Source organism: Saccostrea echinata, unplaced genomic scaffold (assembly GCF_033153115.1).
Source record: "Saccostrea echinata isolate AGI-Se365-2 ecotype Australia unplaced genomic scaffold, CSIRO_AGI_Sech_v1 ptg000033l, whole genome shotgun sequence".
Classification (NCBI taxonomy): domain Eukaryota; kingdom Metazoa; phylum Mollusca; class Bivalvia; order Ostreida; family Ostreidae; genus Saccostrea; species Saccostrea echinata.
In genome coordinates this window covers 31,043,647-31,060,459 of record NW_026889782.1, presented here as the reverse complement: position 1 = coordinate 31,060,459, position 16,813 = coordinate 31,043,647, and the positions used below count along the sequence as shown (strand labels likewise).

At 33.6% G+C, this 16,813-nt stretch overlaps 1 protein-coding gene across 1 annotated transcript in view; it reads left to right on the top strand.

Annotated features, from left to right (window-relative positions):
- The first annotated feature begins 4,955 nt into the window (after positions 1 to 4,955).
- The window catches only part of LOC133199121 (intermembrane lipid transfer protein VPS13A-like), a 131,655-nt gene continuing 119,797 nt past the window's right edge, over positions 4,956 to 16,813 (top strand). The window contains exons 1-10 of the mRNA XM_061334995.1: positions 4,956 to 5,166; positions 9,915 to 9,958; positions 10,860 to 10,902; positions 12,026 to 12,121; positions 14,428 to 14,529; positions 14,672 to 14,841; positions 15,331 to 15,390; positions 15,824 to 15,904; positions 16,053 to 16,107; positions 16,400 to 16,530. Coding sequence (XP_061190979.1) covers positions 5,067 to 5,166; positions 9,915 to 9,958; positions 10,860 to 10,902; positions 12,026 to 12,121; positions 14,428 to 14,529; positions 14,672 to 14,841; positions 15,331 to 15,390; positions 15,824 to 15,904; positions 16,053 to 16,107; positions 16,400 to 16,530 — 882 coding nt within the window. The 5' untranslated portion in view covers positions 4,956 to 5,066. The remainder of the gene's footprint in view (positions 5,167 to 9,914; positions 9,959 to 10,859; positions 10,903 to 12,025; positions 12,122 to 14,427; positions 14,530 to 14,671; positions 14,842 to 15,330; positions 15,391 to 15,823; positions 15,905 to 16,052; positions 16,108 to 16,399; positions 16,531 to 16,813) is intronic.

Here is a 16,813-nt window from a genome sequence, read left to right as displayed (position 1 = left end):
GTCTGCACAGCATCCACTCGATTTTACTCTTTTAAATCCATGAATGATGCACATTATTTCTATACTAAAAACTTGATTTTCACAAAACTTGAATTCAAATGACACAAATTCACATTTGATTTAAATTTCGGAAAAATCATTCCCTCGAGGAGAATTCATTTTCAGATAGAAATACGTCTAATATTAAATCCTCCACCCAGAAAACAGTTGGCACTACACTGAACACTACACTGCCGCAGTTAATATTTCGGTAGAAAATAAATAAAAATGAAACATTTCCAGATTTCATTTGAAAAACATTTCAGGTAGAAGATTAGCTCATGGCTAATCCAACACCCAGAACATAATTTGCATCTCACCAATACACTGCTGCAGTTAATATATCCTCAAAATAGAATTCAATTAAAACATTTCCAGGTTTGATTTGAATTTGGTCATCTGTATATGTCGTCGAAGTTCATTTTTGGGTCAAAATTTGGCTAATATTTCTTTTACTTTTCTGTTTCCAGATCCAAATATCACTAATTTTGTGCATATTTTGGTTTATAAGATTTTGATTCTGTCATAAACTCTCTCCAGCACAGAAAAACATGTATGCCTTTACAACGCAAACTGTAAACTGATTCATAAGCATCACATACTTGTATAAATTCTAGTATCCCACAAAATCCACCTGTAACTGTCAATTCTTAAGACAAAGACCTTTTGTTATTTGCATCTGGAAACACAATAGCTATTCAACAAATTGCTCTGCATCCCTAGCTTACCTGTGACTGTCCATTCCGTAATCAATGAACTTGTCCTTGTATGTGTGCTACCTGTCATTTTGTACATTTTTTATTTAATTTTCAGAACAAAGGAAATCATGTTTTAAGTAAGAGAAAGGCCTCAAACTGTCCATTCTGTGAGAGAAAGAACTACGGCCCTCGATTAGTTCTTTCTCTCACAGAATGGACAGTTTGAGGCCTTTCTCCTTTACTGATTAATTATCAAAGGGGAATAACTTTGCTCAGTAAAATACAAATTAAACTCTGGCCAGGACCAAAACACTTGACTAAATTGTCCAGATGTTCAAAATTCTGGTAAGAATGCTTTTGCTTATCAAAACTTTTACTCTTTTTGCCTCAAATATGCTCTAGAGCAGAGAAGATTTTCAAAGAAACAATGCAATTTCACTACAGATTTATCATAGCCCTACCCTAACACCAGAACCCATGACCCAGGGTCATGAAATTTACAAATTTGGAAAAGGTATCCTTATCATCATAACTATGCAATTAGTTGAAGATTTTCAAAGAATTCACACATTTTCACTATATTATCAATAGACCCCCCCCCCCCGGGAAAAAAAACACATAACTCCTGAGACTTTAACTTTTCAATCGTCAACTTCCCTTACTTATGCTGTTCGTTATCTCCATATATTTCACCACAAGTTTTTAAAATTTTGTAAAATCACGCTTGCTCATCATAACTATACAGGTTTTTTTTTTTTTTTTTTTTTTTTTTTTTTTTTTTTTTTGCTTTATAACCAGGAGTAGAAAGATATTTTGAAAGTAATTATGCATTTTCGTTATATAATCAATAGAACCCCCCCCCCCCCTTTCACCAGAAACCATGACCCTGGGGTCATAAATTTTACAATTTTGGAAGAGGCATTCTTGCTAATCATAATCATGCACTTCCTTTGTTTTAATAATACCCAAGAGCAGAGAAGAAGATTTTCAAAGATTTTATGCATTTTCACTATAAAATCAACAGAGCCCTGTCCTAACACCAGAAACCCTGACCATGGGGGAATGAAATTCACAATTTTGGAAGACGCACTCTTGCTCATCATAACTATGTACTTAGTTTATTTAATACCCAGGAGCAGAGAAGAAGATTATCAAAGAAATAATGCATTTTTCACTATATAATCAATATAGCCCAGCCCTAACATTAAATTCACAATTTCTGAAAAGGCAGCCATGCTCACCATAACTATGTACTTAGTTAGCTTGTTTCCTACCCAGGAGCAGTGAAGAAGATTTTCAAAGAATTAATATATTTTCACTATGTAATCAATAGAGCCCCGTCCTAACACTAGAACCCCTGACTCGATCAGGGGCCAAGAAATTCACAATTTTGGTGAGGCAGTCATGCTCAACATAACTATGTACTTACTTAGTTTATTTAATACCTAGGAGCAGAGAAGAAGATTTTCAAAGGAATAATGCACTTAATTCCACTACATATTCTATATAGTCGCACCGTAGCACTAAAACCCCTGACCCTGGGGCCATGAGTTTCAAAATTTTGGTAGAGGGCTAAATGCTTATTACATTCATGCCAATAGTTTGACCTCTTGATGTTTATGAGTAAAGAAGAAGATTTTTAAAGATTGCATTAATTTTGATGGTTTTAGCCCCACCCCTCAGTCCCCTGGGGGCTGGGGCCATGAATTTCACAATTTTTGTTCCCCTTCACCCATAGATGCTATATGCCAAAATTGGTTGAATTGATTCAGTGGTTCCAGAAAAGAAGCTGAAAATTTTCAAAAGTTTACGGACGACGAACGACGACAGACAAAAACGGATAGCAATAGGTCACCTGAGTGACTCGGGTAACCTAAAAAGAGAAGTCTCCGAAACCATTCTGTGTGTATATTTACCTGATTTGGCATTATACGCAGGCTTCTGCCCATTTAAGCCTGACTCTGTTTCTTGTTGAAATTTACCGTGGAGGAGTATAATTATGATCTTCCACTATTTCGAAAAAGAATGATCTGTTTGTCTCTTCAACAGAATGACTTTTCTCTGCTGCTGCTCCCGGAATAAAAGGATTTTCTTCCGTTTCTTCAGCAGGAGGATATCCTGGATCTTCCTCTGGATCAAGATCTTGAAGCGCTTCTCAGCATCATCATATTAGCATCAATTGGCTGACCTCATGGCCGTAAGAATCGGGGGGGGGGGGGTGCCTCTAATAATTTTGCCGATATTCAGTATACTATGGAAAAATAAGCTTTCTTTTTGAATGTGCTTCGATAGTCACATCTGATGACATATTTTGGTTTGTCGAGGAATTTTTGCTGGGTAAACCACCACCCCCAACTGAAAATTTTTGGTTGTGCCCAACCCCATCCCCAAGCTGAAATCGCTTCCTTCGGAACTGATTACGGAGAAGAGAATGGAGCGCCCTCCATATTCTAGCTGGTCCTTTGGAGTCTTGGTACAATGAAAAACTGATATCTGCGATCATAACTGCAAACAAGGTCTCTATATATATACACTTTTTATTTCTTATTTTTTATTTCTTGCATGATCATGTAAATGAGTGTTTATTCTTCATTGATTTTCTTGGACATAATTAACAGCCGTCACAAGAACAGCATATGACCCATCATCGGACCTTCGCTTCGGCCTCATGAATAAATTTGAAACTGGAGTGTCCTTCATTCTTCACTCCCTATCATTCTTCACTCCCTATGGACTCACACCAAGATTGTTACAGCCATTTTTTCGGAAACTGTACAAACGAATTCTTAAATCTTACAAACGGTTGAGAAAATCGTACAAACGAATTCAAAGTAAACGATTTTCTAGATTGTACAAACGATTTTCTAAATTGTAAATAATTTGTTAATTGTTTAAACACTATTTTGAATTGTACAAACTATTTTTTTGAAAATCGCACTAACGATTTAGAATGAAAATTGTACACATGCGGTCCATATGTGTTCCAGATGGTGGATGGGGGTCCGGAGCCCCCTGGGAATTATCAGAGTAGTAAGGTTCTATGGAAAAAATTTGGACTCCCCTCGGGAAACACGTTCCCCTCTTAAAATGGTAATTTAGGAAGATCGAACCATATATTTGAAGAAAATACTCTTAGGAAAGTGTCTCTCCCCCCCCCCCCCCCCCTCCCCCCCTTCCTTTCAGGTGTTTCAAGTTTGAGGAAGTTGATTTTTTTTTTTTTTTTTTTTTTTTTTTTAATTTTTTGCCTGTCAAAAAATTATGACATCTGTAGAGTTGATGTGGGCCTCCTGGAAAAAAATCCTGGATCCGCGCCTGGTACACACTAAATTTTCTAAATCATATGAACAGGGACCTATATACTTAGTACATGTATGTATCCCTGAAACGAACTATATCTTCTAAATTGACATTTGTCGTTTTACAATTAAACAACTTTTGTACAAACTATTTAACAAATGTCAAACAATTATCCAAATTATTCAAATGATTCCAAAAAATAAAAAGTACAATATATAACGTTATATGATTTTTTTCACTGATTCATGCAGAATTGTTCAAATTTTTCTTGTTTTTTAATGCTAAACAAAATGATACAATAATCCTTGGAAATGCATATAATTTATTAAAATGTCAAGACAAAAATTTCTAATCTCAAATTACTATGATTTCTTAGCAAACTTGAGTCGTAAAATTTTTATTTCGCATTTGACGTGTGATATCACCGCAATGCCTACAGAAAAATTATTTTGAAATTATGTGAAGAAACTAGCTGCAAAGAATTCTACGTTATGATGTTTTATTCATAAAAAATGAGCAACAAATAACATGCACTGCACTAATATTTTAACATAAAATATTATATAATATTCTAGAAAAATGCATTTTTTAATGAAATATATAGTGGAAAAATAAAATTATGACTCACTTATGGCCAGGTACTGTACAAAACGATTTTAATGTTAATATATAATTTATCTTGTTTTTAATGGAAAAAAGGGGGAAGTGTGCAATATTTCAGTTTTGCAGATAAAAATAAATAAAATCCTTCGTACGACGCCCTCATGAGAAATACATAGATATTTTTTCTTTTCCATTCAATTTCCTAATACGTTTGTATGAATTAATCCTGTGAACTAATCGGAAAAATATATTTTGAACAATCGTTTAGTTCGTACGTACTGTCAAAAACTGGTTTCCTCATGTGCCGGTAAGAGAACCAGTTAAATAGTCTTCCCTAGAGCAGTCACGAGAATGTTCCTAAAAAAAGGCTAGAAGCCTAGAAGGCCACACGAGAGCGTCTGAATGTTTATGCAGCGAAGATTATAAAACATGGTTTTCGAGTCGTTAGTGGCTGATTTAATCAACAAGTATCTGGGAGATTTCGTGGAGAACTTGGACAGGTCGCAGCTGAAGATAGGAATATGGGGAGGTAATGCTTCTGCTGTTTGCAGCATCCGTCATGCATGGTTGAATCATAATACTGTGTATCCAGCGTTATGCCCGATCGATCTGTTTAGCGTTTAGATGGTTGTCAATGCCAATACTTGATTCCGGATATAATAATGCTAGATTTTATCTCTCTTCTCTTCCTGTGTTGTTGATATATATACTGCGTACAATAGGCGCGGATCAAGGACTTTTTTGGCGTGGATAAGATCGTGTATCTATAGATTTAGAGTACCTGTAATAAACAGCTTATTTACAAGTTTGCAAGTCACAGGATGTTATGTATTTTATAACATGCTGAAAGTGAAATTATAAAACACTCTCACATCTGATACTATAACCATTTTTTTTTTTTTTGCTCTCTATATAAACGTGATCTCAGACCCTGGTCTATACATCATTTAACATTTAGTGTGACATCATGATCCAGTATGACTCAGACATGGTCTAACAGTCAATACTTTGAATTACTTTTGCACTTGTGTACATCTTTCTTCCTGTATTGCCTTAGTTGTCTTCACATACACAGTACATGTATTAATGTCTGTTTGGGTGTTCATTACATGTCAACTGGACTTGTCTACATTCCTTATATATTGTCGCCTTCCACAGAGAAGTATTATTGAAGTGCAGTAATAACGGTTACAAGACAATTAACATTGCTGGTAGATCCTTATAGGACCTTGATATACATCTTGTCACACGTCAACAAACACAAGTTGACAATTTTTTTTTTGTACTAATAAGTAGAAATTTTATGTTTAGGTGTTTTTATTACATTTCTACATTTACATGAGTAACACATTACAGGAGTTGTATTGGTGATTTAAGATATTCATACAACTTTTTTCTGTCTTTTCTAGCTTAGCTTTTATTTGAGCTACCAGGAAAGGATGATGTGACATGACTGCTATCTAGGGCCCCTTTTTCTATGACATATTATATTTAATCTACAACGATTTTGATAGTTTTCATACATGAGTGAATAAATAGGACATCTTTTGAATAGTTTCAATATTTCCGACAAATTTTAATTATAAGGATTACTGCATTATCTATGATTTTTTTACCCTATGACAGCAAAATTCGGCCTGGTTTGTGACAATATGTTCTTTTATGAAAAGAGAATAGGCGGGTCTTAGTACAATAGAGGGATATGCGTGTTTGAGGAATCTACTTTATATGGCTATTGTTATTATTTCTCACATAGTCGCTTACAGAGAACAATTGTCCAATCTGATGAAAGAACGACAAAACATGCTGGTTTACTACATGTTTGCATTTTATCACAGGCACGTGGTTTAAGTCAATTTACACATTATCTCTACTACATTTCATACTTTTAATGGTCAGCCAATGCTATTTATACATAATAATATGCATGGAACCACAGTGTTTACCGTTTAAGGTCAAGAAATGCATATGAAACTTCTATTCTCGGGAATACGTGTAGACTTAGCGAATTGCCCACCGAATGCTTTACAAAACTTTTAACAATGCATATTTAAAAATCAATTGTTTGTAAATGTGAGCTGGGAAATTGTAGATCTGTGTCTAATCTGTGACTCAAATGCATAAAAAATGATTATCAGAAAGCAGGTAAAAAAAAAATCTTTTTTCCAAGCGTAAAATGTCCTTAGTATTTTTGTGTTACTCACTAGTTATGCAACTCATTTATCTGATTGGTCAGTTAGAAACTATCGCCAGTGCCTCGATTAGCATATGAATTTATTCTTACGTCAGAAAAAATAGTTTCGTCGATCTGTTCATAATGGGAAAGGCCAGCTAGATTTTACAATTTTTTAAAAACAACATGTGAGCGCAGTTAGGTACATTTTTCTCCTTTCACATATAGGTAGATTTCAATAAAAGACAGTGACCAGCCAAAGGAGAAAAATGTACCTACTTGCGCTTGTATATTTTAAGGGCTTCAAAGAGTGGGGCGGGGCCAAAATTCAATGGAAATTGGATGTAAACATGGTACCCCTACTCAAAATAAAGACATATATCTTCCAAATTATGTTTCTATTTTCGGTAAAAGTAGTATTTTATGAGGGTATACATATCAGTGATTAAGTGCATGCAAAAATTAGAGTAAATTTTAGATATTTAATTCTTTGTCAATGTAACCGGTTCTTGTAGAAATTAAAAAATGACTGCAAGATGGTATATAGGGTTGGATTCTTAGTATTTATTCCGTGGAGATATATAGTTGATTTCAAGATGAATTAAATGTTTTAAATTAACCCTAAAATAACAATAACAACATATAAATACATAGACAACATATAAACAAGCACATTCACTTTACAACACAAAACGATCACAATTTAAACACATAAAACATTCATTTAAGGTATGTCACTCGTGAAATTTGTTATATCAAGGATTTTTTGAGAAGTATATTTTGGATAAGTACTCAAATAGTATGACTCAAAATCGCAGAGAAAGTGGGGGGTCAGTGTGCATCTAACTGAGCTACGGTACAATTAAGTTGACCTTTTTGCACTTAAATTGTAACTCTTTGGTTAATCACTTTAACCGTTATCATATTTTATAAGATGTAACCATGGCAATAAACATAATCTTATTTTACGTAAAATAGTATGAATAATATTTATCATTGAACAAATCATGCAAATTAATGCGCGTAAATTATTGTGTGACCTTTTTGCACTAAAAAAGTATCATATTTGGGGTATTGAAAATCTAAATAGGCAATAGAATATTTTCTTGTATCAAACTTTTTACGACTTAAGTGCTGATCGGTCAAAAGTATCGAGTAGTTTAAAATAATGAAAGAAAAAGTTGGGGTCAGTGATGTAAATTTTGAAATATTGGTCAAAATATGCGATTTTCAGGCAAAAAACTGTGTAAATTTTATCTCGACTTCCTCAATATATCTTCATTTCTTGGCAATGTTTGTTGAGCGAAGGTGTAAATTTTGTTATAGAAATATAAATTGAGACCTATATTTAATATTCCAGGCATATCATAACGGAAAATATTCTCTGAGTAAAAGTATGTGAGGCTAAAGTTCCAAGATATTAAATTTAATAAATGTGTAGATTTGCAGAATTTTCTGCTAAATATCCTTCCGCCACAAGAAATAGTCCCTTATAAATCTTGCTTCTTTGTGAATTTTTGAGCAGTTTTTTAATTGAATGTTGAACATTTTACATTGTTTAATTTAAATATGTTATAAAGATTGAATTGTAATAAATAGTTTTTAAGTAAGAGGTTCTGACTGAAATTTTCTAAAAGGCTGACGAGTGACATACCTTAAGCCATTACTTTACACTTTATATAAACGCATTCAAAGGGCGATAACTCTTTGAAACTCTTACTGAATTAATGATCTAAATTATATTTCTCTATACTGAAATATTTACAATACTTTAAAAATATGAGTTTAACATACCAGTGTATGGAACTGAGTGATTTATCTCTTGATCAGGATGACTTTAAAGAATTATTACATGATGACCTAATGGATAATAAATTATAAAATCATAATAATTCAAACCCAGATCTTAATCCAAAGATCTACATGAATTAGATTAAAACATAACTTGCTCTTACTTTACAATATCAATCTTAACTTTAATAACTTTAGAACTTTCACTCTGACACATTCATACTCATTTGGCAAGTTTATATTAAAATACTTTATTTTCATTCATTATCTTTAATTTTAGTTTATGATCATTAGATGTGTTTATAAAAGGTTTACTTACAGTTTATGGGTGTTTAATATACTCCAAAATATCAAATATTAAATTTTAAGCAATCACAAATCTCTAGCTACACCCTTCTCAGACAGTATCTTTGAATGGAATAATAAAACAAAGGTTTCCCGCCTGAATGGACAACTTTGACCAAACAATACCAACTGACCAATAGAATGTAGGAAAACAGACAATACCCTTATTTATAAATGGACTAATCCTTATATCTACCTTAACCCATAGTCTTTGGGTTAAACCATTATTTAAATAGGGATGTTTATGATTTAAACATATAAATAAATAATATATTAGTAATGCAGGCGCAGCGCTTGTATAGATGTATGGATGAATGAATGAATGATTAATTCCTGAAATAAAATATATAGCATTAATTAAAATAAAATAAAACTAAGTACAACTACCACATCAATTTACCGGGGGCTGTATGTCACATCATCCTTTATAATAATATGTATGTAACCTTTCATCATGTTCATTCAGAACTTTCTAATCTTTTCATTAAACTTGTATGCCTTCTGGGCCCAAAATTGGAAAATAAAATTATCTTATCTTATCTTATCTAATAGTTCTAGACTAAAGTAAAGAACTTTATTGTTAAAGTTTATTACTACTTAATAAATTTCTCAGTCATATTTTATATTTAGAGAGATTTTCAGGCGATCTTTTTTAAATATTTGAATATTCTGGTTTCTGAGTTAAAAAAAAAGTACAATTATAAGAATTTAGAACTTGTATCACAAGTTCAATTCTGCTGTCATCTACATTTTAAAAGTGTTTTTTTAATTCGTAAATGTCCTCAGTCATCTTACTAGCTAGCCAAGGGTTTCTGATCTGCTCAAAAGAGAAGTGGTGCAGATCAAAAACCCTTGGCTGGTGAAGATGGAATTTTCAAATAAAAAAAAAAATATAAACATGATAAACTATGGAATAATTCTTTTTAAAATGCCTGATCGTGTTAATATTCATTACGTTTACGTTACAGGAGACGTGGTTCTACAGAATTTAGACCTAAAAGAGAGTGCCCTGGTAAGTACACAGTCCAAGAATGGGATACCTTGTTCTCCCTATTAAATGCCCCTGTCAGAGACCTTGCCCCTCTAAAATACTCTGAAATGACTAATTTTAAAGGTACGGTACTTAATTTTCGTTGACAATAATTGTTATATGAAGACTTTGACAAACAAATTCACGTCCTCCATGAATTGTAATATTTAAATACAGCACAGCTCAGGACTTCTTCAAACATGAAGTCAAATCCCCACAAACCAATTTTTTTCCTCAAACCACAAACCTAAGTGATTCTGTATTTTCCCATTGTCAGAGACTATGGGCCCTCTTCTATAACCTTATCAAACATGTCAGAACCCCAAATATACTGAAAAACATTTAATTAAGCTTGTGTAATTTTAACCAAATAACTTCTCCCTTAATTTTATTAGGGGTACTTAATCATGTTGATAGAGAGATATGGAATTGAATTAGAAGGGGGCATTAAAAAAGTAGAAGGGGGTCTTGGGTTCTTCTCCTAAATAAATGGAGAGTTTTGGGGGAATACTAGAATAATCAGGGATAAGGTCTTTTTAGGTGGGGAAATTCCCTGTTAAGGGTGAGGTTACAATAGAGAGGCAATTTATTTTAAATGGAAAGGAATGTACCTGACATGTAAATATCATTATTCCATGTATTCTGATAGCTTGCCCTGTCATTTTAAAGAAAATCATTTTAGAATTGATAATTAATAAGTAAGTAAGAAATAATTATTTATTTAAGTGTCACATGCCAAATATTACAAATAAAACAACCAGTAACAAATATTGGCATCCTAGCTGCCTCAAACACATAAGCCTCAAACACATTAGAGACACTAAATTAATGATTCGTTTATTAATTAATCAGCAATGAATTGAGCATTTTGTATTTTTTTTAGGATGACTTGGATCTACCAGTCAAGATCAAAGCAGGGCATATAGGTAAATGAACTTGTATCTATGTACAGTAAAGCAAACTGATAGCAAAAATGCTTACAATGAATTGATGCTTACAGCGAAGTGTTTTGTGACTTAAAAATTTATTTTTAACATAACGGATGTAACAAATAACATTTATAACAAAGCGATTAAATCACCCATCCCTGGTACTTCTTTATAAGCATGTTTTACTGTGTAACTCACCTGAACTTCTTATTTTTTCTGGGTAATATTGTGGTGGTAGGTATATATAATTTTTTTTTTCTATTCTGGTACAAAAAATCTTTGGTTAATAAGGTACATACACAATGTACCTTACAAGTAGGTGGTATTTACTGGTAGTAAATGTCTTTAAAAATCTTCTTCTCCTGAACCACTGTGCCAAAAAAGCTAAAACTTATGTGGAAGCATCCTGGGGTAGTGTAGATTTGAAATTGTTCAAATCATGACCCCCAGGGGAAGGGCAGGGCCACAATAGGGAATCCAAGTTTTACATTGAAATATATAGAAAAAATCTTCTTCTCAAGAACCACTGGGCCAGAAAAGCTGAAACGTAGGTGGAAGCATCCTTGGGTAGTGTAGATTTTAAATTGTTTAAATCATGACTCCGGGGGGTAGGGCGGAACCACAATAGGAATTACAAAGGGGGACTCAGGTGAAGAACAGCAGGGCCAAAGTTATTCAGGTGAGCGTTGTGGCCCAGTGGCCTCTTGTTCAAGATATTATGAATTCAAAATTTCATAGAACTTATTATCATTAAATGTTCTAAGACAAAAAAATCTTAGCATACATTTCAAGGGGTTTTGAAAAGATTATGAAATAAATATGAAAAATCTATATTTTCAATAAAAAACATACAAAAATGATCAAACATAATTATAGTTTGGGCCTAAATTTTCTAAGAAATTGTTTTTGAAGACATGTGCAGCATTATAAGAGTTTGCATATATCTTTTGGAACTCTTCAATTTCAGGAAATAAGAAAAAGTTCAAAACTACATGTATGTTGCATATATATATATGTCCTTATTAAGATTATCATTGATTATTGTTGTATTCTCAACAGCTGTCCTTGGTACTGTACAAGGAAATTGAATTGAACTTTAAAAATTTTCTTTGTATTTTAGGGAAGCTAACTTTGAAAATTCCATGGAAAAACCTGTACACAGAAGCAGTGGTCGCAACAATTGATGGACTGTATGCCCTCGCTGTCCCCAATGTTGGTAGGTAATTCTACTGTATACAGGTATACAGAGATGTAGTAATTTTGTTTCCAAAAAATACATTAATAATTTGTTATATCCAATGCCCGAAGAAAGCGATTACAGTTATTGGGGGGGGGGTGGGGGGTCTTATAAGCATTTTAATGTAACCATGATGCGCTGTCGATTGTTTGCCTTTGTTCTCCGTAATGATAGATACATGTATTATATTTTTTCCTCTTTATGGAGACAGTAATTTGTTTTTCTTTCAATACATTGACATTTTCTCAAGCACACAGAGTCAATTTTTAGCTCATGTGAACCAAAGGCTCAAAAAGCTAATGCTATGGCCATTTGTGCGTAAACTTTTTAGAATGTGGGCCATATATCAAGAACCCTTTGCCAATTTTTGTCAAATTTGTCACAGAGTATCCTTGGTCCAAGGGCTGCTGTTTATACTAAAACTAGGGATGTGACCCTTAAACAAGGGGAGATAATTAGGAAAATAAGACCAAAAGTACTGGTTGCTAAAAAATCTTCTTCTCAAGAACCACTGGGCTGATCATCACCAAACTTACACACAAGGACGAGGATATGTTGAAGATGAAAAATTATTCAAGGCATCACCCTGGGGCCAAGGGTGTGGTCTCAAGGTCACTTCAAAGTTGACCAAAAATTACATTTTATTAAAATGTTGATATTTTGCTTACTATAAGGACTAGGATCATCAAATCTTGTCAGTTGATGCATCTTAGGACCTATCATGTCGACTCAAAAGTAGGTCAAGGTGACCTACTTTTTGAATTTTGCATGCATTTATTTTCAAATTGATTTAGAGGCATATTTTGGACACTTTAAGGCCTACGATCATTGACCTACTTTTGAAAGTTTATGGTTATATTTAAATTTTTAAGGTTATAATTGGCTTAGAATCATCAAACTTTGTCATTGATGCATCTTGTGTCCTTAAATTATGTCAAGTGAAAAGTAGGTCACCATGACATACATATTGAATTTTATGACTAATCCTTTTCAAAACTTTTAAGGTCATTATTTCAGATACTGAGAGGTTAAAAATCATCAAGCCTTGTAGGCTGATGCATCTTGGGGCCTTAAAACATATTTATCAAAATGTAGGTCACAGTTACCTACTTTTTGAATTTTGAAGGTATTCTTTTTAAATTTGTTTTGAACACTTTAAGGCCTATGATCATCAAACTTTGTCAGTCGATGCATCTTAAGTGCTCGAAGAATGTCAACTGAAAAGTAGGTGTGACTGTGACCTAATTTTGAAATTTTATGGCTACATTTAAATATTTCTGGTACTCACTGGCCCTTGGAGAACAGCAACTGAAAAGTAGGTCACATTGACCTACTTTTGAAACTTTATGGTTATATTTAAATATTTAAGGTTCTGATTGGTTTAGAATCATCAAACTTTGTCAGTTGATGCATCTTGTGTCCTCAGAGTTAGTCAACTGAAGGGTTGGTCACCGTGACCTACTTTTGGAATTTTACAGTGATATTTTAATATTTAAGATACTAATTTGCTTAGAATCCTCAAACTTTGTCAGTTGATGCATCTTGGGTTCTCGGAGTGTGTCAACTGAAAAGTAGGTAACCATGACGTTTTGAAGTTTTACAGCTATGTTTAATTATTTGAGATACTAATTGGCTTTGAATTATCAAACTTAGTCAGTTGATGTATTTTGAATCTACTTTGAGAATTTCAAGGCAATATCTAAATATTTAAATAATAAGGGATTTAAAATCATCAAACTTTGTCAGTTGAGGCATTTTTGGGTCTTGGAGTATCTTTACCAAAAAGTAGGTCACTGTAACCAACTTTTAGAATCTCATGGCTATATTTGAATATTTAAGATAGTAAGGGGCTTTAGACTCATAAAACTTTGTCAGTTGATGCAGCTTGGGTTTTCAGAGTGTTTTAGCCAAAATGTAGGTCATGATGACCTACGTTTGGAATTTCAAGGTGTTATCTTAATATACAGGATACTTAGATGCGTCAAATTGAAGTGATGGGTTGGACAATTATCAGAACCCTTGGGCCTCTTGTTTTTCTTTAGATAGATCAAATAAATGCAATGTAGTTTTAAAGTAATACTTCCTGTGCTTTAAAACTTTAAATTATCTCATCAGTTGAGGGTCTCTGATCCAGACAGACTGGGATCTATATTTAAAGGTGTTGACATAAAGTTTTCATTAGACAGTCAGATTCCATGGTCTGTGCCAGTTCTAAGGTGTCTGTTAAAAACTAATTAAAGAAATAAATGCCTTTAATACTGTTAGTAATTTATTTTTTTCTGTAGCAATCAAGTATGATGCAGAGAAGGAAGAGAAAGCTAAACAGGAGACCAAGCAGAAGAAACTACAGCAGATTGAGGAGGCGAAGAAGGCAGCACTCGAGCAAGGTCAGTGTCGATTTTGATTCCCCGTTTTGTGTTGATGGATCTGATTTAAAATGAAAGTGAAAGTTGCTATCACAGAAACCAATGTTATTTACTTGCATATAACTTCAGTTGTCATAAATTTTCACCTTTTGATCACAATCAGGTAAAGAGAAGGAACCTAAGAAGGATTCCTTTGCCGAGAAAATGGCCGCCCAGATCATAAAAAATTTACAGATCCAGATCAGTAACATACACATACGTTACGAGGACTCGTACACAAATCCGGATCATCCTTTCTCTATTGGGATTAGCATGGCTGATTTACTGTTCCAGGTATGATAAGGAATTTTGAATTGAAATGAAATGTTGCAGAAGGAAGGTATTTATGTGAGTGTGAGGGGTTGAGTAGTAAGAACTAATGGAAATCGTGATTATGTGTGACATGATGACTCATACACATATCCGGATCATCCTCTATTGGGATTATCATGGCAGTCTTACTATTCCAAGTATCATAAGGAGTTTGAAGGGGTGTGGTAGTAAGATGTGTGTTGGGAGGGGGTAATGAAGAATTGCAAATCAATTATCATTCATGAGAACTTCATTTTGACTTTATTTTAACCTGATTATAGAGACTGTCTGTTCACTTAAAAAAACATGATATAATAATTGAACAATGAAGCAAGATGGGTCAGTCAAGTTTAAAAAAGGCAAGCAAACAAAATCAAAACCTAATCAGATTCAATACAAAATAATAAATTAGTGGTCTAGTATCAGAAGCTGGGTATCTGATGGTCACTCATTGTTTTGTTTTACTTCTAGACAACAGATGAGAATTGGAAACCTTGTGTTGTGAAAGAAGCAGTCAACCAAATCTTCAAGGTAATTTAAAAATTTTTAGCTCACGTAAGCTCATGTGTTACTCAGTTCACCTGAGCCAAAGCATTGTGTTACTGTGTTCCTCGATCAACTGATTCAAGGTACTGTGGGACTCAGCTCGCTTAAGCCAAGGCACTGTGACACAGCTTACATTAGTGAAGGCATCATATTACTCAGCTCACCAGAGTCAAGATATAATGTGACTCAGCTCATTTGAGTCAAGGCATTATGTGACTCAGCTCACCTGACTCAGAATATTGATTTTTGAGAGTCTATACCAAACTGTACATTTCTCATGGTTTCAGTGCAAGGTGAACAAAGTTGGTCCTTTAATTTCTTGAAAAATATGTGTTACTCAGGTGATTTTCAAGGCTTGTGGGGCCTCTTGTTTAATCTGAATTTTCCATTATTTACATCATTGTTCTGTTTTTTACAGCTGGTTAAGTTAGATTCCCTGGCGGTGTATTGGAATAGTAACACAGAACTGTACTCATCCCTCAGTAATGAACGGCTACTGGTGAGTTAATGTCAGTAATGGGAAACCAACTCTTATTCAGGTGCAAGTAATATCTGAGATAATTGTACTAAGTTGATGCAAATGATATCTGGTTTACGGTTATTTGTGGTAAGTGATATGAAAAGAATTTGTTTTGTTCTGATTTCAGGAGAAGCTTGGGAGGGAGATTCCTGGAAAGGAGAAGGCGACAACACATCAGTTCTGTGAGAATCATTTAATACATTGTACATAGGCTACCATACACTTTTGTAAATAAAGAACATTCTGCAAATCCATAAAATTAACCATTGCAAAGCCTTCAACTTTATATTAGGAATACAAACTGCTACATGCTGAAAGTTTCTTTTTTTGATTCATTGCTATAGGCAATACTTATCTCTACAGTCTTGTAAATGGATCCAATGCCAGGCAGATTACATAATCATTTCAGCCCTTTCAGTACTCTATAATTCAGCAATCATTCCAGTCCTCTCAGTACTTTAATTATTATTTCAGTAATCAAGCCAATCTCTTCTGTGGCTCACCTCAAACTGAACATGAAGCCAGAGTTGAACAACTTTTCCTCCCCTAAGGCCTTCCTTACTGTAGTGTTTGATGAGATCGGAGTTGGACTGTCCAAAAGACAGGTATGTTTGTTTTAATAATTTACAAGATTTCATAAGTTTAGGTGGTGGATCCATGGGGAATGGGAGTATTTCACATTTATTAATGTTTTATCATCTCAAGATTATAAAGTAAGAATAGACTGAATTCAAAATTTTGAAATTAGAATAACTTTTTCTTTATGTTTGTATCTGAGTATTACAAACTTGCAAATTTTGTTATTATACATGAAAATCAAGATAATTGAATTCTAAATATTGACTTTAGACTGTCCTTACTTGATGCTTGTTTTGAGAAAAAGTTTGA